Genomic DNA, 26,506 nt, shown 5'->3' on the forward strand with positions numbered 1-26,506 from the left:
TTGATTAAGTATCAGTACTTGGAAATATGTTTCATCCGTCCATCCGACCATCCAACCATCCGACCATCCATCCCTGACCATCTATCCATCCATCTATTCGTCGTTCATACGTTCGTTCATTCACAAAAGAACCGCCTATTAAAGCTGATGAAGAGGAACTGTTACATTTCTTCTTCATAGTTGTAAATATATGTACTTATAATATGTACAGTTAAAGTATATGATATACAGTTAAAGTATATAATATACATAATATACTTCAATGACGGTAACTTAAGATGCTTGATGATTATCCAAAAGCTTTTCTTGTCTCATCGATTATCCTCAAAATTCCTCGTCTACGAGAAGGAATTCTTTTATTAACTTAAATTTCTTTATCATCATCTTCATTACGTATTATTTCTCAATCTAGAACGTGTAATATACAATTCAATCGTAGTTATCTCGAATATCTTTCTTTTCTTTTATTGTTAGAGTATTTTAAATGATATTAGAAATAGTTATTTTGATTTAATGTATTTTTATTATTTTATTTGTTGCTCTTGTTTCGAGGAAATGTTAATTATATATTTAAGAAAAATAGTATATTGATAAAATGTTTTATAGAATCATAGGCACAAATTAATGGAACACATTTTAGATTACGAATTATTTTATAATTATATATAATTACAAATTTTTTATATTTATTAAGAATTTATTTAATTCTCTGTATAACGATATGTATACACTTATTTGTCTACTTTTTTTTTTAATTACTAAAACAGTAAGTAATAACGTACACCTGGACGTTCTGAATATTACACAATTTTTATCATTTGAATTCTATGTATGATTTCTGTTTTCTTTTTTTTTGATGCGAAACTAAATTTTCGACAGTTGCTATTATCAAATTAAATTGTCGCACGAAAATCAATGTTGAGAAGAAAATTACGAATATTGCTGCATTTAGTGTAATTCCATAATTTGAAAACAAATGTACGCTGATTAATTAATTCCATTAATTATAATAATTAAATGAATTTGTTCAAATATATTTGTTTGTGATTTAAAACGTGTTCTCTTTATTTTTATTTAAAATATTTTGTCGATAGTATTTTTCTTAAAACAAATAGTCACAAGTCGTCACCTTCGGTATTTTATAAATAAAAGTATAATTGTTTTACATAAATTAAGATAAGTTTTCTTTACAAGCAACATAAACAATCTATTTTTATAACACGAATAAAAAAGAAACATGGAAAACTTTCCTCAATCGAAATATACATTATTATGTAATATACATTTTTAAATATAATAATAAATATAATAATAATGATTTATTATTATAATATATATTAATATAATATTATAATTATTATATTATATCATTAATTATTAATTATAATTATATATAATTATTATATCATTATTATATTATATATTATATATAATATATATAATTATATATATATTATAAAAATAATATATAATATACATATTATTTAAATATTATATACATTATTAATGCTGCATAATCGCGTGAAGTATTATTTATTTAAATGTTACGTTGTTATATAATTTGTGATAAATGAGTCTGTTTTTATTCGTTTATTCTTGTACACAACTTATGCTAATTTATCTTTTCTACATTGAAGTATCATAATGATATTGAATACGTCTAGTATTCACGATACTCGTATCAACGAGACTTTTTTTTAATAATTTATAGATCGAATAATAGATATTTGTCTGTACATAAATTACAAAGTTTTCTTATCAGTAACTATGTTAATTATAATTTGAATGATATTTTAATATGTTACATACTAATCGTAACTAGACAAATGAGCTAGGTTATAACGTATTAGAATGATAAGTAAGTTTTTATATCTTCGAGAAAAAGTCTTGCTGTTCGTGCAACTAATGATTTCTAAACGTATTATGAAATAACCGGTTAGATAAATGCATCATGATATTCATTGGTTTTCGATTTTATATCATTTTATTAACTCTCTTACAAAGTGTGCTAAAGAAAAACATTTCAAGATATTAATAATAGTGACTAATACATTGTAGTTAGTGTAGTATCTCGTCAATAGAAATAGAACTTAGAAATCAGTTGTGTGTTAACCGTTTGAGTGAGTACACTGCATCTCTGTTGAACGTTATTTTTTAAAAGAAGATTTTTTTCTTATTTTTCTTTAAATATTTCATTAAATAGATACGATATTAATGTTATATATTAATTAAGTTTGTGAAAAAAAAAAGAAATATATTAAAAGATATTATTATGTGTTTCATTTCATGTCATCTGTTCACTATAATAAAATAACAAAAGTTAGAAATTTATTTCTAATCAAATTATAGAAGGTTAAAACACGTGTTTCACACGTTTTATCATTTGTTTACTATTTAATATATTTTAATAATTTAATAAAAAAAATTGTTTTCGATACACCAATCAATGCATATTGAAATTATTTTTCTCAGAAACGAATTCATTAGTTATAAATAATCATTACAATCGCGCAATATATACAATGATAAACGAATAAGAAGTGAAATATTATCTTCACGCGTAGTTTGGTTAGATCACAGAAACGTCGAAACACAAAATTAACTTCAGCCCACTTTCCATTCCGTTTAGTTGAACAAGCACGATGGGCACTCACTTAACAAAATTGCCGTTCGACTCGAACCGCGTTATTCCTAACACCGGTTTCGAATAAAAAAAATGAAAAAAGCATTAAAAAAAAAAAAACAGAAAAAAAAGACTAGCTTTATGTATAGACGAATGACCCTTCAGATCGGTAAAACGCACTTTCGAATGGACGGATGCAACTACTGCGTACACCCGCGGAACCGATTGAACTGCGACGCGAACTATTTCCGCGGTTTCCAAAGTTTAAAAGCTCGCCCAAGCTCGGGATTAAAACCGAGAAAAAGAGAAACAAAATAACAGTCAGAATCCGTTAGATTGACATTTCTCGTTTTTAGTTTTGTTTTTCGTACTTCGGATTTACACTTGAACTCAGAATTATCTTCTACGAACAAACCATTTATCTCATATATCAATTAAATGATATAATTTATTCGATTTTTTTTGTTTAAACTTGAATCAATAATTATCCAACAATAATCTTATAAAAATAATTTATCATACAGAAAAATAGTATCTTTTTGTGAGACGATTTTTAAATTTTACTAGGTCAAAATAAATAAATAATTTAATAAATAAATAATTCAATATATAATAATTTAATATTCGTATTTTATTATTTTAATATATATATTAATATATATATATAGATTAAAATAATAAAATAATATATTTATTATAAATTAATAATTATTTGTTCGAGTATAAAAATATAAAAAAAGAAAATATTTTAAACGAACTTTTGTAATCTACACATCTCGTGATAATAAATATTATTTGCTAAACTATAATTTAAAAGAATCCTGTTAAGATAACGAATAATAATTTTTATAAAACTGTATTTTCTTGATTACATATTTTTACAGTTAAAATACTACTAACACTTGTGTCTTTCCCCATAAACCATTATTGAAATATTAGGTTACAAAACAGATATGACACTACATATTTACAAAGACCGATCTGATGGCGCATGTAACGTAAGATATACATTAACTTTGAAATTTAATATCTCGATAGTGGTTCGTACAAAAGATCAAAGTTTGTAATGTTTAAAGAAGGTTTCTATCAAAGACTGTAAGAATATGTAAGAAAGTTAACATACTATTTTTTCATTTTAAAATATAAGCACGGTTTTTCATCAGAACGAGGTAATTGCTAGAGAGCTTTTGTAATTTTTATATATTTTTTATATTTCAGAAAATAAATCGTGTGAAAATAATACGTCAAAGTTAAATGTTATACTTCAATTAAATCTGTGTAAACCTTAGGATTTACGCGAAATAATTAACAATAAGTGTTATTAGAAAAACTATATAATAACATTTTATTATAGATTAAAAATTAATTTTAAAAAAAACATATACTCGTATGAATTAACGAAAGGTGAATAATTAAAGTACGAATACGTTTAAAGTCGAAAAAACAACACGACTACTAACAGAAACTCGGTACATTGAAATAAAAATGATGAATATTTTTCTTATATTTAGAATCAAATTTTAATCTCATTTTTATAAAACTACTCATCTCGTATATATTATTATTATTATTTAGTTAAAATTTATTATTAAAAATTATTATATATTATTATTATTAAATATTTTTTAATATTTAATATATATTTAATTAATATATTTTATTATTTATTTTAATTATATTATTTTTTAAAATTAAATAATTCTGTCTTTATTCGTATTTAAATAAATCAGTAAAGTTTATTTAAAGGTTCAGTTAGCCATTTCGCGAATTAACAAATTTTCCAAAATAACTCGAACACACGTATGCATTAGTTTTTGATTTGATAAAGTAATGTTTTGTGCTCATATAAGAAACCTTCCTTATAACACTACGGGATTTTCATGTTAGGATGGTTGCCAGTATAGACTTGGAAGATCCTACAAAGTTTCTTCTTACTATCCAATATTCATAAAATTACTTCTATAAAATATCCTCCTCCTTCCCCCACCCCTAGTGTGCAATTTTTTCTTTTCTTTTTATTTTCTTCGTAAATACGTATCGAAAAGTTGGTAAGATATTTGATCTCTTTTTTTTCTTTTTTCTTTATTTTTTTTCTTTTTATTATATTATTCTTTATCCTACTTTTCTCGAACCAACACGACTAGCATCTTTTCCTTATTTGTTCTATCTTCGTATAGTTTTTCTAGTTTTTTTCGAATAGGAGGATCGGATAAAAAACGTTCTATAATTTACATTTCTATTTTTATACGTATTGTACGCATATATAATACATGACGATCTAAATAACGTCGATTAGATTCACATGTATCGTGTCGAATTTATATAAACACATTTCTTTTTTTTTTATTTTTTAAATCGTTTCAAAAATGTAATACACCTATTTGATAAATTTCGTGAAAACGTTTTTTTCTCGAGGCGATACCAGATCATTCATTTATCTGACATTTACTGTTCGTTTAAAAGCTACTCGCAAAAAAAAAAAATAATCATCCGTTCTCGAAAGATCGTTCTCGTTAATTAAAAAAAAAAAAAAAAAAAAAAAAAAAGGAAGCCTTTTTTTTGTAATTTTATTTATTTATTTATTTATTTATTTATTTTAAAATATGAATATTTTGATGTGTACGTATTTCCCAGTTCGATATCTCGTTTTTAAACGTTAAAAGAAGTTTGAAATTGGTGGGTTTGCTGCAAAGAGTAACACAAGAGGAATCCAGCACGCGACCAACCACCATGCGTATGCTTAACGCGTGTCTGCACTTGACAGCTGTCACAATAACATAGTTTCGCAGATAAAATACACCGATTTATTAACGAGGATGTTTGGTTGTCCAGAGCACGACTCCCAAATTCGGGAAATGTACATACATATATATATATATATATATATATATATATATGTATATATTTATCATGTATACATATATATATGTATGTATGCATATTTATGCATATATGAATGCTATACGTGTAACATACATATAACATATGTGATGCTAATCTAAATCACGAAAGTTTACGTATTAAATGTTGACTCTCCTAGTATGAACTGACATAATCGAATGAATATAAATCGATGCCTACCATTTGATGGTTGTTACTGTGTATGTCTTTAAAATGAGTTGATCTTTTAGTATTGGGTACACAATTAAGATTTGTGATTTAAATAACTTATTATATATATATTTAATAAATAATAAATAGAAATAATATTGAAATAATTAAAATAAAATTATAATATGTGTTATAAAATATAAATATTAAATAAAATTAAAATAAATAATATAGATAATAAATATATTTTAAAAGTATTTATATATAAATATATATATGTTATAAATAAATTAATTATATATATATTTATTTTATTATATAATATTATTATTGTTACATATATATATATATATATACTTTATATTATAAACAAATGATAAAGGTACGTTCTATAGAATATTATCGAAAATATTATATTTATAATGAAATAATACAAATAATAAGATATAGAGAAAACAAAATGGAAAATAAAATATTTTCATGCATTATTTAAAGCTTAATGTTTGAAAATTGACGAAACTAATTTTATAATATAAATTGAGTTTAATTCTATTTGACTAAAAGGTATTTCGAATTTGTATCCAATTAACGGAGAGATTTTAATTATACGTTTGCTCGAAATAATTGAAATACTCTCAACACCGTATCAAGAAATGGAAAAAGTACAAAACTTTGGTTGATAATAAACGTCGTTTATTTTCCAACGATCTATTTGCAACTGACTCGGTAAAATAAAACGAAAGAAACAGAACTTACAATTAAAGGAAATAAGAAGAAAGATCACGTTATCGTGCAGAATCTTTCATAAACGTTTTGCCTACCACTGAGAACATAACCACACGACGGATCGAATAAAATCGGTTTGAAATTTTTAATTAAAATTTTTCCTTTCCCGTTATCGCTTTTTTCTTTTTTTTTCTTTTTTTTTCTATTTCTTGTTCGACTTTACGAGTTACTTTTAATTATAGATATTAAAAAACATTGTCTCTTTATTTATTATTTAAAACAGTTACAAATTAATTGTTTTTTCTTTTTGTATTCAATTTAAAATAAACTAAAAAAAAAAATAAAATGATTAACTTATAAATCAATTATAATATAAATGGGGGTATACACTAATAAAATGTAAATAAATTAATTTTTTTTTATATTCAATTTAAAATAAACTAAAAAAAAAATAAAATGACTTATACTTATAAATCAATTATAATACACTAATAAATGTATAATTTTAAATACTACTATAATATTTATAATAATAAATAATAAACGTATAATTTTTATAAAAATAAAATATGCACTAATAAAGTGTAAATAATTAATTATTATTTTTATATTCAATTTAAAATAAACTAAAAAAAAAATAAACTGACTTACTTATAAATCAATTATAATATAAATGGGAGGTATGCACTAAAAAAATGTAAATAAATAAATTATTATTTTTATATTCAATTTAAAATAAACTAAAAAAAAATAAAATGACTTACTTATAAATCAATTATAATATAAATAGGAGTATGCACTAATAAAACGTAAATAAATAAATTATTATTTTTATATTTAATTTAAAATAAACTAAAAAAAAATATAATGACTTACTTATAAATCAATTATAATATAAATAGGAGTATGCACTATAATAAAATGTAAATAAATTGATTGATAAATATTTTCCAATATAAATATGATCATCGGTTGTTTAAATCTGGCACGTTGAAAAATTCAAAAGATAAACTGTCACAACACGAAGGAACACACTTTATTCTTCAGAACTAGCATGAGCCTCGGGGTTTAACGGATATTTATGTTTAGTGATAAGCCTTGAATGCTTATATTTCGCATTCCTCAGCGATGAATGTCTCACGGTGTCAAGACTTTTTATTAATCGATTACAATTTTCTTTGGATTCACACACAAAATTCTATTTAATATAAAATGAAATTTTGTATTTATACAAATAAACAAAAATGAATGAAAATCAAAATTATTATTATTATTATTATTGTTATTATTATTATTATTTAACAATATTTAACAATATTTTTTAATTTTAATTATTTAATTTTTTAAATTTAATTTAATTTTTAAAATTTTTAATTATTTAATTATTTAAAAATATTTAACAATAATTTGTTTTGTAATTAACACCGAATAGGCAACAAATTTTGTCAAATAATATTTTCAATAAATTTATTCATTTTTTTTATGACTCATTTTATACTGGATTGAGAAAAAGGTTTCTTCATTTTTTTATCGACAGATGAATGTAAAAAAATATCGCATAATTATTTGAATATTAAATCGACATATATCTAGCAATACTCGCGTACGTTTGAAAGCTAAACAACATATCGCAGAATAATTAAAAAACAAAAATAATTGCGATATTTATTTGAATCAGTGGAAAGTTATTATTGCGTCGAGAATACGAAGATAAAATCAAAAAGAAAATTCGAGAGGATACACTTTGAAATTTATTATTACAAGAAACTCATTATTAAAATATTTTTTTCAATTTAAAAATTTAATCAATTTTAAAAACATGCAGATGTCCGATGAAATGATGGTGGGGGAAAACAAACAAAAAAAATTAAAAAATAATACGTTGAATATATTACTTACATCGAAATTATTTGTCAATGAGAAAATTACAAGACAAATTGTTTATACAATTCTTTCTATGTATCTCGAAAAAAATACATTGCGTCTATACGAACAAATACGTGACACACATACACACACACACACACACACACAACTTAACATGCTACTACTCTGTTCTTTAAAACTCGTTGAATAAACCGATTAAAATGAAACAATAGGCCATCTTATGTGAAAAAAAAAAATGAAAAAATAAGTAATACTACGGATATCTATTTCACCAATGAGCTTTTAGACTATCCTCTCTACCCACCACTACTGCGATTTACATTTTTCTCGCGTTGTTAGGTGCCTCTCTGTGTGTGTGTGTGTTGAGGATTTTCCGGCGTATGTCGGTGACACGTTTTTGTTTACGACGGAAAAATACTTCGCGAAAGTCTCGGTGAAAACGGCTTAAAATAAAAACCATAGAGAACACCAACTATACTTTCTTTCTCTCTCTTTCTCTTTCTCTTGCAATATTCTCTTCTCTCGTATTTGTAAAGGTCAACATCGCGAATAAATCGTTGTCCTGTCTTTCTCACGGGATCCTATGCACGAGAAAACACCAAGTGGATTATCTTCCCTGCTCCCATTTCTATGAAATTTTTCTAATTTTTTTTTAGTTCATTTATTTAAATACAAAAATAATTATAATTATACAAAATTATAATTATTTACTTAATTTATTTTTTTTTATTTTTTAATTTAATTTTATTTTTAATTAATTATAATTTATACAAAAATAATTAATTAATTTTATATCAACTCTCGATGAATGAACTAATGGAATATTTTTTATTATTTGTCAGAGTAATTGTTTTTAATGTAAAACACCATTTAAATTATAGTCGTTAAAAATTATGCGAAATATTATTTAATTTTTACGAAATAAAATCCAATCATTATTTTTAACATTTAAGTGTGTTTAATTGTTTCTATTCTTTCATTGAAATTAAACTCTATCGTATTTGACGGTGTTTAAAAGTATTGTTTTTCTTTTTTTATTAACAATAAGTTATTTAACGACGTACGAATATTTATTCAATTTTTCCGTTTTTTAATGTAAGTTTTATTGGGGTAAAAAAAAAAGCTTTTAAAAATCAGGTATTACGTATCATAATACAAACTTCATTTCAATGGTTAATTGGTTACATTCACGATGAAAATATTTCAAAATAAAATATCTGATTGCGAGATAAAATAAAATGTTTGTACTTTTTTTAAAAAGATATATCAAATATATTAAAATTTTATTTAAAAATCTAAATAAATAAACACACACACACGCGCGTAATTTTTTTTTTTTTTTAATTAATATTCGTCGTATTTCTTTAACGAAAATTTTGTTTCTTATAAATACCAAAAAAAAAAAATACCATTTCCTATAAAACAGGAATAAAAAGAAGAAATGATCGGATTTTTTTTTTCTCATCGATAATGCTGGTTCACTATAAAAGCCTCAACGATTTTCTTTATATTACGATCGTAAAAAGTCTTATGTGCTCGTCGGATTTCAGCCGAAAACTTTGGGATCTCCAATTTTACTTGCCGCTTATGATGGCCGAAGCGCAAGAGATTCTCTCCCATCGGCAAAGAAAGAAAAAGAAAAAGAAGAAAACAAAATCCGAAGTCAAGAATCGACTACGTCGTTCGAGAAAACTCGATCAATTTGAGGAAAGTCCTTTTTAAAGACTTTTACGATCGCTTATCCTACTTTTCGCGCAAGATACGTTTTCAAAGTTCATTTCTTTTTTTTTTAACTTAAATTCTAATATTCGAATAATAAATTGGATCTATCGTAAAAAAAAAGTTCGAGATTATTATTTCTACGATGAATTAAAAAGCTCACGTTTATTATTTTACTTTAAAGTAATTTAAACAAACTTGTCACACATCTTTGAATTTAAATAATTATTCAATTATAACAAATTACAATATTCGAAACGTATTACGTATTTTCTCGTTTTATTTCGAAAAAAAAAAAAAAAAAAAAAAAAAAAAGAAAAAGGGGGTGAACACAATAAACTTTTCAAATAAATCCGATAAATTTTATTACCCTATATCGAATTGATTCAATTGACAATATCGAGCTTTAAAAACAAAAAACAAAATGTTTGAAAATTTTATTCGAATAGAAAGGAAGAGAAAAAATTAGAGAATAAAAATTAAAAAAATAAAAAAAAATAAAAAAGAAAAAGAAAAAGAAGAAGAGAAAACGAAGTAGTGAAGAAAAAGAAAGTAGAAGAAAAAGAAAGAAAAAAGGGGAAAAAAATTAAGAAATAAATAAAAAGAGATAGGTGGGGGAAGGGGGGGAAGAGAAAAAAACGGATACGTAAGCTCAACAACTGCAACGATGTATCTTTTCACAGAAGTAAATTACCTGGGCTCGTAGAAGAACAGTATAATAACGGACAGTAACGAAGTATACGGCCCTAATAAATTCACCGAAACACGAAAAGAACCACGGGATCCTCTATCCTTCTTTATCCCCTTCCCTTTCCCCATCTTCTCTTCCACTTCCACTCCTTGATTTTCGTGGTCTCCAATCTTGCAGCAAGGAAGGGAACGAAAGTTTGAAGTAGAAAGTCGTCTCGGTATCACCGATAAACCCAGTACTCTCTTACGAAACAACTGTGTCAAAGAATCCGACCCCCCTCCCACTCCCCCCTCGCCCCTCCCTCTCCTCCCACTTCACCCCCCCTTTTCTCGTTCTTCCCTCCTCTTAACTTCCCTTTTCTTCGACTATACTTTAACCCTTTCCAGCAAATAATACTCTATTACACCCTTCTACTTTAATTACACCACCACTTAGCGTCAAATGACGATGCAATTCGACCAAACGGATTCACCTGTCCTATTCCTAACTCTCGTTGTCGTTTTTCACGAACATATAAACATTTCCTTCCTTACTTTCTTCTACCTGCCCATCCTTCCTTCCTTCCTTCTTCCTTCCTTCCTTACTTTCCTTTTTCTTTTCCTTTTTTTTACATTCATCACAAAGGTTTCTCATTCTTTTCTTTTTATTTCTTAAGAAAGTTCCACAGGGAAAGAGTATTTGGTGGTTTCTTCGTATCATCATCAAAGTTTTCCTGAGTTTCTCAGTTGATTTCAAAATTAATAATAATTTTAATAATTAATAATAATATTCGATATGAACCCCCCCCTCCCACAAACAACCCATGACCCATTTTCATACACACACACACATACACACACTATTCAAAGTATTATGTTCAATGCTTAGGAAAAGTCTGTAAAAATTCTTTGGTTTCCGACTTTGTCTAAAAGCGCTTTGCATTGTTGACAATGCCTAGGAACTGCTAGTGTTCGGTGAAATTAGGGCACTTGATCGATTTGTATTGCGCGCCGAATAGGTTAGATAGCGACGGCGTTGAGATATTAGATTGGTTAGTATCACACCCTAAATAGGATCGGCCACGATGGCCTTAGTCGAGTTGTGAAAGCGCTCGGGGGCCTTAGAAATACATATAGGACCACCTTAGCACGCAAGATACATGCGAGTACGTCTTGAGGTATATGGGAGGGGAGATGCGTGCGTGGGGCCTTGGTCTCGAAGACACACGCAGTAGTCCAAATCCGGATAGCGAGGAAAAAGTTTTCGTTTCTGAAAATAGAGAGCAACGCATATTGGCCTTATCTAAGTGACAGCTGTGGTGTTATTTGTGGTGTTTTTGTGATGCTCTTCCAAACTACCAACGTGTGAGTTTAAGGGTTGTGCAGAGACACATCCATTCGAGGGTTGTAGCTGCAAGGCTACAATCATTTAGATATTGTGCAAGGTCACAACCATTCGAAGATTGTAGCCTTGCAGCTACAACCATTTAGAGATTTGCAAGGTCACAACGATTCGAGGGTTGTAGCTGCAAGGCTACAACCATTTACAGATTGTGCAAGGTCACAACCATTCGAGGATTGTAGCCTTGCAGCTACAACCATTTAGAGATTGTGCAAGGTCACAACGATTCGAGGGTTGTAGCGGCAAGGCTACAACCATTTACAGATTGTGCAAGGTCACAACCATTCCTTCTACTGAGAGTAACGGTGTTTCTTTACAGTGCTTGTCGGTCTACCAACGTAGGATAGAATTGCATCGGCTCAGGCTACATCCAAGTTGAGGTTGTTTGTGTCGAGTATAACGCTTATTTGTAGGACTGATAACGTGTCTAGGTAGATTGCGGTATCTTGAATAGTTGCTGCGGAATCAAAGGTAAGAGAAATTTCTAACATAAGGAGAAAAGAGGTCCCTCGCGACGAAATTAGTGCTTGCGTTCTTTCCTTAACTTGTCCATATAATAAACAAATAATACTTATTGTATTATTTGTTTGAATAAAGCTTTCGCTTGCCCCGGCTTTTCTCTCAACTTTGTGAGAGTTTTTATGCCGAGGCAAGTGTTTATATCGCGTAAAATTGTGTCGATTGATTTATCTATCCTTTCCTATCTCATTAATTTCAAATTGCATTCAGTCTTATATTCTACAAACAGCTAGCAATAGCGGATTTAAATATAGACTAATATCAACCAGGATTTTTATGCTGCAAGGCTTTTCCCTGACGAGTATTGGAATTTTTATTGGCTCAACACTATTTCGTGTTTTTGATTTATTTGAATTAAACCTTTCACCTTTCTCGCAATTAGCTAAACCTAATTGCCGGAGGACTACTCCATATTGGAAGAATCTTGGCAAATACAAGTATTATATTTTGTAATGTTAAATAATGCTGGAGAAATGACGGCAAATTTAAACAGGGACGAGTTGCGTATTATTTTTGAATTTTTGAATGGAATAGATTTGTACAATGCATCTCAAGTTTGTAGGTATAGTAATATAACAAACATTTATAATATATATATATCTATTTATTTTTGTAATCTAATATTTTAATAATTAATAATACGATAGATACATTTATATAAATACAATAAGAATTTCATGCACATTTATAAAAATGTATTTTCTTATTATAGACTTTGGTCAGAAATTGCCGAAGAAGAAAGCAAAAGTAGGGGTTCCTCGTGTCTAATGAAACAGCAATCAAGTCCATGCCTTGATAGTTGGGAATCTTGGAAAACACAATTTATAGACTGTTGCCAAGTTAAACCTTCCTTACATATGTTTTATTGCGGTATTGAATACGACAAAAAACTTCCAGAAGGTAAACATTTAATCTTATACATTTATATATCGATTAATGGGAATATTATTTTATTTTGAATATTTTCATTTATTTGCTTTTCTTTTTTTTTCTTTTAAGGATGTTATTGTGAATCTCTACCACCAAATTGTATCTCGATCTTAGTAAAACACTTTTTTTTAAAGTATACTAAAACTTCAATTTCGAGTATTTTTTTTCCCGAAATACCCAATCTACAGACCTCTACGATTACTTTTAATAAACATCCTTGGCATAAAGGAATATATTGCGAAGAATTGAAATGTTTGTTTGACAATTCATTGAGTAACGCCGATCGACTGAAAACCGTATTCGAACCAATTATCAATGACGATTTTCCTACGTCAGGCTGTATAATTTTTATTTACGACATTGCAACCAGCTGTCTATCAAAATTAGCTCTATCTTTACAAAACTGGTAATATATTTAATATTTAATATAGTTTCTCGATAATACATATGCTTCATTTTTATAAGTATAAATTTAAATTAATGATTATTTATTATTATTTAGGTTTCCAAATGGAAAAACATCTATTTTGGGTCTAGGATTAGATGAGTTATCAATTTGTAATTCTAACTATAATTCACACGTATGTCAACACAGTGCGGATTGCGTTGCTATTTTATTAAATGGCACTGATATGCAAAGTTGGATTTTAATCTTAGAAAATGATTCTCATGTTGAAGAAAAAATGAAAGAATTCAAAGAGAAAATCAATTTAAAAAAGCACACGATAGGTTTTGGGATCCATGGTTATTATAGTAATGATTATTTCAAATTTCCAAAAAAAGGTCTATTTCACAAATATTTTCCCAACGTACCGATACTTCAATTATACGGCGACGAGGCAATGGCAACAAATGAGTTGAAAGGTGAACAAAATATTCATACAAAATATAACAACAAAATCATTTATTTTTATACGTATTTATATATATATATGTTATTGGAATAGTGGAAAATCAGACAATGTTAGCAATACCTCGGTATTATCCACAATGCAAAGTATTTTTCGACAATGTAGGAAACAAGAATTTTACGGACTTTTCCTAAGTATTGAACATAATAATTAGACATTCTATAGAACACCAAATGCTATTTAGGCAATATTGAAAAGAATACATTATCGGACAACAGGTACACACACATACCCCTCTACATTCAAAACCACGTCACCACACACACATACACACAAAAGAGAGCATGTAACGGGTTGTTGAGATTGTGCGTACCTCTATAAACTGAAACTTAGTCAATGCTGGTGTGTTATTATGTAGGGTCCACTGTTCCTTATCGTATCGGAAGATAAACAGATTTAGAACGATTTAGAACAGGTTTAGAAATATTTTCTATCTTTTTTCTTACTTTACCGGTTTCTTATTTGTCAATCTCAAGAATTTTTAGGAAATGTGAGAGATATGAAATACATTTCCTACATTGTCGAAAAACGCTTTTAAATTGAAAACAATGCCGAGGTATTTCTAACATTGTTTGATTTTCCACTACATGTATATCAGCAAAATTATTTTTACGTATGATTATTTTAGGATTGTATGGTAATTTCTCAGACATTACGATATGATGCAAAAAGCAGCCTATATGTTGCTTACGTATAATTAATTATATACATTAATCTTGTCAAAATGGAAATTTTGGAAATATTATGAAATTCGATAATAAAATGAACTAACGCAACGAGCTTGATGATTCAAATCGGGAATGAATTTGAAAAAATTCATTAATCAATTCCTAAAATGAATCCTAATATAATTAATTGAATATATAAAAATTATCAAATATACTCTGTTTTTTCTATGAGAGATTTTCCAAAGTAAAACAAATCAAAATTTGTATATTATTGTTTTATTTTATATAAAATAAAATAATTTTCAATAGCTTACGAGTCATTTACTTGTCAAGATTTATACGAAATGTTTAATATATGATTTAATATAAAAATGTTTAATATAAATTACCTTTAAACTATAACCTGTGTAAAAAAAAAAAAATGAAACTTAATACACGGAAGTAAAATTAGTTAAATAAAATGGAATGAAATAAGTATAAGAAGAGAAAATAGGAAAAGCTAGTAGAGTGGATGGAAAATCGTGAAAAGGGCGAACGATAAGGGTGGAAAAGCTAACTGGGCGATGGACGAGCATCCCACTTTGCTCTTTTACAGTGGAGAGAAGAAAAGAACTGGCCTTCAACGACACAAATAAATCCGGGTGCAACCCGACTTCTGAACTTCCTGCCTTTCTCTCGCACCACTGGACACCCCCCTGACTTTCTTATTCTTCTTTTTACTTTTTTTACTTTTACTTCTACTTCTTCTTCTTCTTCTTCTTCTTCTTCTTCTTATTGTTGTTAGATCGAGAAAAGCTTTGTCGAAAGAAGTGCCGGACTATGTACAACGACTCGACCGAGAAAGATCCTTCTTTCTCTTTGCAAACTTTAAAGAAACACAGATCGAGAAATATAGGCTAACGTTTTGAAATTTCTTACGATACGATAAGAACAACAACAATAATAATAATATAATAATAAAAAAAACATTAAAAAAGGTGCACGAAGAAAATCGGCTCGATTTCTTTATTTTCTTTATACTTTTTTCGATTGATATTTTTCTAACAATATAAGTTGTTTTTATCGATTATTTATCGACAATATGAGAGGGAAAGAAAATATATTTCTTTAAGATAGTTTTTTGTTTAATAGAAAATAATATATAAATTATCGATTTTTCTAATAATCTTGTTTTGATGGAAAAATAATATCGTAATATTACGATCGATATATTTATTACTTTACAAACAGTATATCGTGTTATGAGACACTTTTTAAAGATTTACATCGATAATATAAAATTTCTCGTCTATATATATATCTTCACTTTAATTTATTTTATTTAACAATTTATCTATCAATATATCTAATAATTTATCTAACAATTTATTTATATATATATAATAATAATAATAATATGATATATATAGTAATAATATAATATATATATACCTTCACTTTAATTTATTTTATTTCAAATATCTCATATATACAGGAAACATTTTTTTTCCATACCACACATCTTAAATATTTTTCTCTTATATTTATTAAATTAAACGTAAAACAAGATATACACAATTTAAAAATTATCTGTAATTATTATTTATCATAATTGTTAGAAAAGAAAAAAAAAAAAAAGAAAGAAACGATGCAACAACCGATAGAAAAATAAATGAGAATAATAAACGTTAATTAAACCTCTTGAAATAAATTCTAACGATATAAGTTAATTTGAAATTAATCGTTAAATATTATAATATCATATAATTAATATCTTATAACACTGTAATTAATTATTTAATCAAACAAATTATTAATATAATTAATAATTGAAGTATATTTAGAGGAAAAGTATAAGGAGAATTTCCACTTTAAAGATATACATCGATAATCTAGAATTTCTCGTCTATCTTCACTTTAATTTTTTATTTGAAATATCTCATATATATTAGAAACATTTTTTTTCTATGCCACACATCTTTAATATTTTTCTCTTATTTTATTAAATTAAACGTAAAACAAGATATACACAATTTAAAAATTGTCTGTAATTATTATTGATCATAATTGTTAGAAAGAAAAAAAAAGAAAGAAACAATTCAACAACCAATAGAAAAATAAATGATAATAATAAACGTTAATTAAACCTCTTGAAATAAATACTAACGATATAAGTTAATTTGAAATTAATCGTTAAATATTATAATATCATATAATTAATATCTTATAACACTGTAATTAATTAATTAATCAAACAAATTAATAATATTATTAATAATTGAAGTATATTAGAGGAAAAGTATAAGGAGAATTTCCATTTGAGACTTCATCCTTCGCAGTAATGAGATTGCATTCATGGTAACGTTTCTGTTTGAACGGAGAATACCTTTTGAAAGGTAGAAATCGAGTTACGTTACTTGTCAAACGATATGATCCTTACCCTACCATATATATATATTACATATGTAATGTATGTAATACCTAATACATGTATTCACGTTTCAACTTCCATACCAGTTAGCTCGTTTATGTTTGTTCATTCCGAATATTACGTATATGAGTTTATGATGAGAAATTGAGTACTATTCTCTTTTATTTATTTATTAAATTATTTTATTAAGTTATTTATTCTAATAATAATTTTCTTTTATAATTATAAAATAATATATATAAAATATTATATATTTATAATTTATAAAAAAATTTATTTTTTATAATTTTTAAAATAATTAATAATAATAATATATATATAAATAATTAATAATAAATAAATTAAATTTTTTATAAAAGAATTTAATTTTTATAATTCTAATAATAAATCTTTTAGAATTTATTTAATTTATTAAATTTATTAAATTTATTAAATGTAATAATTTCGAGATAGTTTTCGCTATTAATTTCAAGATCTTATTACTTATAGTTTCTCAATGTAACATTCAAGGTATTTTATTCGCAGCACACGTGTTTCACGTCTTATCGTTTTCTTTGTACATTTCAAACGATTCAAATGTATGATAAATTTCACTTTATGATTCTACTATAATAACAAATTCTCTTTTTTTTTTTTATTAATTATTATACAAATCTTTATAGAACTTTGAATTGATATTGTTGATACGTTCTTACAAAAATATGAACAAAATTTGAATTTGCAATTAATCGATTGAAATTCAAATTGTTCTTTTTTATCAATTCAATGAAATTACTTTGTTTTAAATAATAAATGACTGAGATTAAACTGACGGACACACACGCGTGTGCATTTTTAATTTAAATATTTTACATTTCGTGTGTATAAATGTGTCTTAAGTGAAAGAAAAAATATGAAAAAAAAAAGAAAAAACGGATAATACTTTATTTGAGCGAATGCATGATAATCGTTGACGTATCGACGAGATAAATAATTAGCAAATAAACCGATTACTACCAAGCGAGGTGGAAAAGATCGACAAATATACATGGAAAACATGGTTTATTTACTGTCCCTTGTGGACTCGAACGTTTGACGAAGAATCGAATCTCATTCGTTACGAACGATTCTACTTTTTCATTTTTTCTTTTTTTTAAATATAAATTTACATTTGTTTGAATAAAATAAAACATCGATAAAATGTGTAATAAGAATGAAAATAGAAAAGAAACACAAAAAAGAATATATATTAATAATTCTGATTTATTAATTTTTATATTATTTTCGAAAATGAAAGAGAAAAAAAAAGAACAAGAACAAAACAATGTTAATAAAATGAAATTAAAATATAAATTAATGTAAGTGTTAAAATGATTTAATAAACGTGTTCACATTTGATAACAATCGTCTATTTTTCAATTCATCAAATATCACACTAGAACGATTCTACTTTTTCATTTTTTTTTTTAAATATAAATTTACATTTGTTTGAATAAAATAAAACATCGATAAAATGTATAATAAGAATGAAAAAAGAAAAGAAACACAAAAAAGAATATATATATTAATAAATCTGATTTATTAATTTTTATATTATTTTCGAAAATGAAAGAGAAAAAAAGAACAAGAACAAAACAATGTTAATAAAATGAAATTAAAATATAAATAATTGTAAGTGTTAAAGTGATTTAATAAACGTGTTCATTTGATAACAATCGTGTATTTTTCAATTCATCAAATATCACACTAATTTCACGTTAATTATTATTTTTCAATGTCGCAAACGTTCATAAGATCGAATTATGATTATCCAGGTGATTATCCAGCGTCAACAAGGTGAACAGTGGTATACCCGCATATAACAGCAGTTTGCTATGATTAACTGTTTCTCTTAACCAACTTTAAACATTCCGTGTACCGACATTTAATTGCCTAACATCGAATTATTCTCGAAATTCCAAACTCTCAATAACGATTGGATAAAAAAAAAGAAAAATAGAAAACAAACGAATAGAATAGTGACGAAAAAAAGAAAAAAAAGAAAACGTGAACAAATCTTTTCTAATGAAGAATTTTTGTATAAGCAAAATAAAAATGATATATATCTCATATTATTATTAAATAATTAATTTAATTATAATTATTTATTTTTTACCAATCCATATTCTACATTAAATTTTGTCTAAACTCACTTTAATTGTATAACTTTATTTTTCATTTTTTCTATTTAATCATTTTTATATTGCTACTTATTGTATATTTTACTTATTTTAATCTTCATTCATTTTGTAAACATATTTATATAGTCTATTTATTTATTATTAATTTCTAAGTATATATTATTTATTTATTTTTATATTTATATTTATTATTATGTATCTTTATATATATATATATATATTTTAATTAATATTTATTTATTTATATTCATATTATTTTATTTATCAGTATCATATTTATATTATCTTTATCTTTCAATATTTATTTTTTATATTTATTATGCAACAATGGGTAATTCCCGTCAATGTTTAAATAAACAAATAAACATGCAAATCTCTTTTTTTTCTACTTTTACTTATACTTCTCATTCTTTTACAAAGAACAAGAAAACAAATCTTTTCGAATGAATCAAATTTTCTCATACGTAAAATCAAAAATGATATCCCATCTCACATTTTATTACTTTCACCAATACTTCTCGTTCTTTTAAACGAACGAATAAAAAAAGATGTTAAATCCAGTTTTTCTTTTGGCCATTCAGCAATCAGCAGAGATAATTGGCAAATATTCAATCGTATCGAATTAACCATATGGTTTAAAGGGCTAGTACCAATCGATAAGTTACTCGACACTGTTCAATCGAGGGTATTAATTAAACTGACATTTTCGATAACTACGGACGGGGAACGATCATCGTTACAGTCGAGTATCCGGCCATGGGGGATATATCTCGGTAGTGGTAGTAGAGATACACGTGAACGATTTGACGGATTGCGCCAACTTCGTCACGATTAACGTCGAGCCCTAGAATCAGCAAATTCCCAATGATGCAAGGACCGCAAGATGATAGCTACAAACCGAGATGATCTAGAATACATGTCAGTAACATGTGCGATTTCCGATTTGCCACCTTTCGACGACGTCTCAATTTTCAACTTGATAGACAAGATAAGAAAGAGACAGATAAACCTGGGAAATAGAGAGAAAGGGAGATAGTACAGTCACTTACAAAAATATTCGGACTATACATCACGACACGGTTTCATGGTTTCATGGTTTCATATTTGGTGCCCATAATTGAGCCGTTCATCAGTGCACACATCGATTAAAAAACAAACTTTGATAAATACTACATTTGTAATTATTTTTGGTGTGATATTTAGTGAAACAATAGCCAAGATGCATTCTTGGTTTATCAGGACACGTATCACAGTAATACGAAATTTCCCGTTTACCTCCAGTCGTGTTACGGTCAAAGCAAACCTAGCAGTCCCTTTTTGTGCTGTTTTGCTAAGTCGCTTGATTAAAGATTTCAAATAACTCGGGCGCTGCAACAGCGCCACTCGAGTTGACACTTGAAATCAACTGGGCGCCATATTGGCGCCGCTCGAGTGCAAAGGGTTAACTCCATAAAACAAAAAGTCGTGAAACGCGATGAAATAATGTACATTGTTTTTTAAAATTCCAGTTATAATATTTTATTTTATTTGTTTGACAGCTTGTAGTTTGTTTAAACTATTTTATTATTTCATTATTATACATATATTTTATTATTTATTTTTATTCTTTACTCCGCCCCTTTCGGGTTTGGAGGGCTGTATAATCTATAGATTTACATATATAATGTAGAATGCATAAATACAGATATAGCTTTCATTTAACGGTGTATAAAATTAACAAGAAATAATAGGCAAAAAAATCGAAATGGTTTCTGAAATAAATTTACTTATTTTTCAATGGCCAAAAAAAAAAACAAATTTTGCCGTTTAATGGTGTTAATCTTTATTATTCGGGAAAGTTATTATAAATAAAAAGTTATGACTATACCAAGTGCATTGACACATAAATTTAAGATTTTTCAAAAAGTGGAGTTAATCGATGTGTGCACTGAACGGCTGAATTATGAAAGTGGTTTAACATAAGTCAAAGTGGAAAGGAAAAAAAAAGATAAGTTTATCAGTTATTTCATATAATATATGAAATATTATTCATATAAATACTTATATCGTTATTTATTTTATTAAATTATTAATACAATGTCATTTTGACGATATATTAAAAATGAAATGTTAGATGGTGTTTGTTATTTCGATATTATATAGAATTCATTTACCTTTCAAATGTAATTCTTTAAATATTTTGAAACAAGAGATATATGACTCTTAAACCACTTTCATAATTATGGACACATTTCACTTGTTTATTAAACAATTCTCCTGGTATTGATTATAGTAATATGCAGGTCATTTATTGATCTTGATGAAATCAATAATTTATTTAAAAACTGTTTATATACTTTTTGTATAAAAATTATTTAACAGATTGGTGTGACTGAGTGTAAGACAAAATATAACTTTGATCAAAACATTAAAAGATTATTATTAAGGGAATTTGTTTTGTTTTATTATTTATTGAATTTTTAGATATGTAATTATGTTTTTTTTTATTCCCAGAAAAATATTCTCCAGAAATTATAAAAAAAAATGTCAAGTGATTCAATTCGTGAAACATCTATTATGAATTAATGAAGAAAATTTGATTCATTTCTTTTTTTTCGGAATTTTTTTTCTATTTGTAAGATAGATATTTCAAAATCACATTGTCAATTATGCGAATTCGTTAAACGAGATACATTTTTGGCTCCCCAAAATATTCAGTCAACGTTCATTTATCACTGTGATTTAATGAAATTTAATATTTAAGCAATAATTTTATTACTTCCGAACGTTATCATTTAGTTTCAAAAAAAATATCTCAATCCATTTGGAATATTATTTACAATTTTGTATATAAAGATTCTATTTTAATCTTTTTTTTTTAACTACCCATTCATTTTCAAATTTTCGTTTTAATCCAACAATGAATTAAATTTGAGTTTTCTAAATTTTCCTATTTAACTCGCCAATAAAATTTTCAACGATAAGTGAAATGTTTGTGAAATGAAACATTATTATTATTATTTAATAAAACTTGCAAAATATGTGGCATATGTTTAAAAACTGTTGGTCTTCTCATCATTTGCTTCTCATTTTTGAAATTACATTTTCTAAACAAAAAACGCGATACTTTAATTATATTGAATTATTTATTGCATTTCCAAAGTACGTATAAGAACGTATACACAATATCGAAAGCACTTAGAAAAATGTTGTTAACGCTAACGATTACCTATTAGGTACTTCAATCATTCGATGAGTGCTTCTCGAGTGAGGTACAAATAAAACGAGAAACGAAATGTAGCAGGGTGAAAGAGAAAAGTAAAAAAAAAAAAATAAAAAAATAAAAAAAAAAAATGCTACTGGCTTTCACGTTACTTGTGCATTTAATTGATCGATTTATTAAAATATGTAATTCAATTTAAGTTGAAAAGTGACGTACGAGATGAAAGTGTAATTATACAGTGTTATCATTTGAACACTGGGTATACGTAATTCGATCAGTGCTATGTTTAAGTTCATTTTTCATCTATTTATTACGAAGAACGTACATCAACATAAGCCAATGATAGTAGTTATTATTCGATTATTTTCATTTTTATGTGAAATGAATAAAAATGTAATTATTTTTATTCCTTTTGTTAGTATGCTTCATATTTTTATATAAGAGATGTTTTTATTTAATAACAATCTTATACGATGTGAATCGATAAGTTTTATTCATGGCAAAGTAAAAGAATGAGTAATAAAATTCATTTAGTTAAATAAATATTTTATTACTCGATCTATCGATTATATTTAAATAGAATCTTTACATATATATCTGTATAATAATATTCATTATAATAAAACGTAATTTTGGAAATCACATATTCCGTGTAATCAAAATAATTAATAATAATCATATTTATGTGCATACTTATTTTATTAAATAATTACTTTAAAAAAATATAAAAAATTATTAATAATCATATTTATGTGCGTATACTTATTTTATTAAATAATAATTTAAAAAAATATGAAAAATAAAAAACTAAGAACGTATTAACGTGCCCGTGTCACCTGAATTTCTATTTGCATATCGAGAGAATGTTAAGAGGTATATATATCGTTTTATTGCTAAAAGATTTAAAATATTCACAGAGGTAGTGGTAGTGGTAGTTGTAGTAGTGGTAGTGGTATACGTAGATGTAAAAGTAGAGGTAGAGGTATAGCTTAGAGTTCGCATCAATTACATTCGACACGATGATCGATACGCTAGTAATTATACCGAGGCTAATGCAATATCAACAAGAGGGCCCTGTGATACGGGCCGCTGCTTCATTTTCATCTTGTGCACGGTTACATTCGATAGCTTTAAGCCCCCTTGCAACTATATTTTCTATTATCTTATATCGATATATTCATTCGATACTTTACACGCTATTATACTCTTATATCACAATAATCCGTACTCATCTTTCATCACTTTTTTTTTTATCAATTTTTACTCATTTTCGATCTATTTTCTATTCTATTTTTTTTCTAAATTTATTATACTTCTCTTTATAAACATAGGATAATTTTGATAACTGTGAAACAATTTTTGTCAACTGTACGAATTTATATATTTAAATAAGAATGTTTCAAATGATTTTTTTTTTTTAATCATTAGAGATTGTTTAAACACATGATCACTGTTACTTTTTAAATTCAATACTTTAATAAACTTTATGTAGAAATATATACTTTTATCAAACACAAAAATATATGAAATTTTAACAAAAGAATATGTATTTCTATAAAAAAAAAAAAAACATCTTTCATTCTTAGATACATTTCTTGTCAATATTTACACGCATTTGCTATACCAAATAAATATTGATATTACTCAGAAAACACGGAAAAGCTATATTCGTCTTTGAAAAATAAATAAAGATTTCCCCTATTTTATCTTCCATTTCCCTTCAAAAATACTTATACTCATTCCCTATAATAAAGCAGTCTGAAGTTCTATCTTTTCGTAAAAGGATCCCTTCTAACGATTCAATCCTTTGTTGCATGATTTATTTTCGTAGTAATGCTTACGAACAGAATATTCCAGTAACTATAAAGTTTAAATCAAAACTGTATATTATCATAATAATTTTAGTTTACAAAAACTCGGATAAAAACTCAATGAATAAAAACGTTAAATAAAGAACACAATGTTTGGAAAAGTTCTTAATCACGACATTTAAAAACCACACACATACACGCAAATACGTTCTCTCTTTTATTTACAAAAATGTTCAATAATTGTTTGAATTCTTTTTTAATACTTTTAACACATCAAAATTATTATAACAAACTTCTATTTTAGATATCGAGTTAAGAATTTTTAGAAAATCATTTTATTTTTAAGAACCACACACACACACAAATAAGTTCTCTTTTTATTTACAAAAATGTTCAATAATTGTTTAGATTCTTTGTTAATACTTTTAACATATTAAATTATTATAACAAACTTCTATTTTAGATATCGAGTTAAGAATTTTTAGAAAATCTTTTATTTTTGAGAACCATACACAAATACACAAATATGTTCTCTCTTTTTACTTACAAAAATGTTGAATAATTGTTTAAATTGTTTGTTAATACTTTTAACATATTAAAATTATTATACCAAACTTCTACTTTAGATATCGAGTTAAAAATTTTCTAAAAAATCATTTCTTAGTTCTTAATCACGAACATTTAAGAACCACACACACACACACACACACACACCAATGCATTCTCTCTTTTATTTACAAAAAATGTTCAATAATTGTTTGAATTCTTTTTTAATACTTTTAACACATCAAAATTATTATAACAAACTTTTTTTTAGATATCGAATTAAAAATTATTAGAAAATCATTTTCTTTTCATATAATAAACAAACGATAAAATGAAATTCTCGAGAAACATAAAAGATAATATAATCGTACGTTATATAGAAACATCGAAGGTAGCAAATATACTTAATTAAGATTAATAAGCCAAGAGAAAATTGTAAGCTTGAAATTTCGTTTAAATCCCCATTGGCGTAGACAGAAAGAAAAAAAAGAAAGAGAAAAGAGATAGACTAAAGACAAATTTAATCCTCGAAGAAGCACCGACTGTTCTCCTTTCGCCCTGTGATAATCCTTAAAATAGGTATCAGCACATAGTTCAACGTCACATTCAGTGCACTCGAATCTTGTATCTCTGCCAGATGGTTCTACTCTGATCGTCCCAGTGTTTTACCGACTTCAGACGAACACGTTGGTATGAGTTTAACGTCTTGCGGCGTTTAACGTTTGATAGGATTTACCAACACACTTGTACAAACCCCTCACCCTCCCACCTCTAAGCAAGAAGTATATCAATATCTGATTTCGACACGGAAAAGGCTATCATTTATAATTGACTGGAGAAAAATTTATCAAAGGATCGACAGGAAGAGAAATAGAAAAATAGAGAGAGATAAAGAGAACCACTTAAGTGAGCACCCCCCACCCCCACCCCCATCCCTTTTCGAAAACATATTCTAGCGAACGAACAAAAGAAATTTGTGGCCCTTTTGTCGAGAATAGGAAAAAAATAATATTTTCTCAGAACTTATTACCGTGTTCTAACGGATTAGTGTACAACACACACACACACACACACACACACACACACACACACACACACACACACACACACACACACACACATATATATAAAGTATGCTCTATCATCGGCAGGGAAGGATTCTTTTCTTACGCTCATTTTTCTCAGTTTTTTTCTTCTCTTCTTCTCGAAAGTGCACTTTTCTTCTACTATTTTATAGAAATTATTCAAGAACTTGAAAGTTTGACCTTTTACT

At 26.4% G+C, this 26,506-nt stretch overlaps 1 protein-coding gene across 1 annotated transcript; it reads left to right on the top strand.

The window, feature by feature from the left end:
* The first annotated feature begins 2,053 nt into the window (after positions 1-2,053).
* Positions 2,054-15,216, top strand: LOC122525676. Its single transcript, XM_043648597.1, has 7 exons — positions 2,054-2,120; positions 12,397-12,548; positions 12,979-13,158; positions 13,309-13,496; positions 13,596-13,932; positions 14,029-14,390; positions 15,066-15,216. Exons 3-7 carry the CDS (start codon positions 13,049-13,051, stop codon positions 15,098-15,100), a joined length of 1,032 nt encoding a protein of 343 aa, XP_043504532.1. The 5' UTR covers positions 2,054-2,120; positions 12,397-12,548; positions 12,979-13,048; the 3' UTR covers positions 15,101-15,216.
* Positions 15,217-26,506: the final 11,290 nt, after the last annotated feature.

This window comes from Polistes fuscatus, unplaced genomic scaffold, assembly GCF_010416935.1.
Source record: "Polistes fuscatus isolate 324 unplaced genomic scaffold, CU_Pfus_HIC Scaffold9, whole genome shotgun sequence".
In the NCBI taxonomy this organism is placed as follows: domain Eukaryota; kingdom Metazoa; phylum Arthropoda; class Insecta; order Hymenoptera; family Vespidae; genus Polistes; species Polistes fuscatus.

Coding starts and splice junctions, on each gene's coding strand:
- LOC122525676 (XM_043648597.1), top strand. CDS start 13,049: ATGTTAAATAATGCTGGAGAAATGACGGCAAATTTAAACAGGGACGAG. Junction 13,159..13,308: donor AATGCATCTCAAGTTTGTAG/GTATAGTAATAT, acceptor TTCTTATTATAG/ACTTTGGTCAGAAATTGCCG. Junction 13,497..13,595: donor CGACAAAAAACTTCCAGAAG/GTAAACATTTAA, acceptor TTTTCTTTTAAG/GATGTTATTGTGAATCTCTA.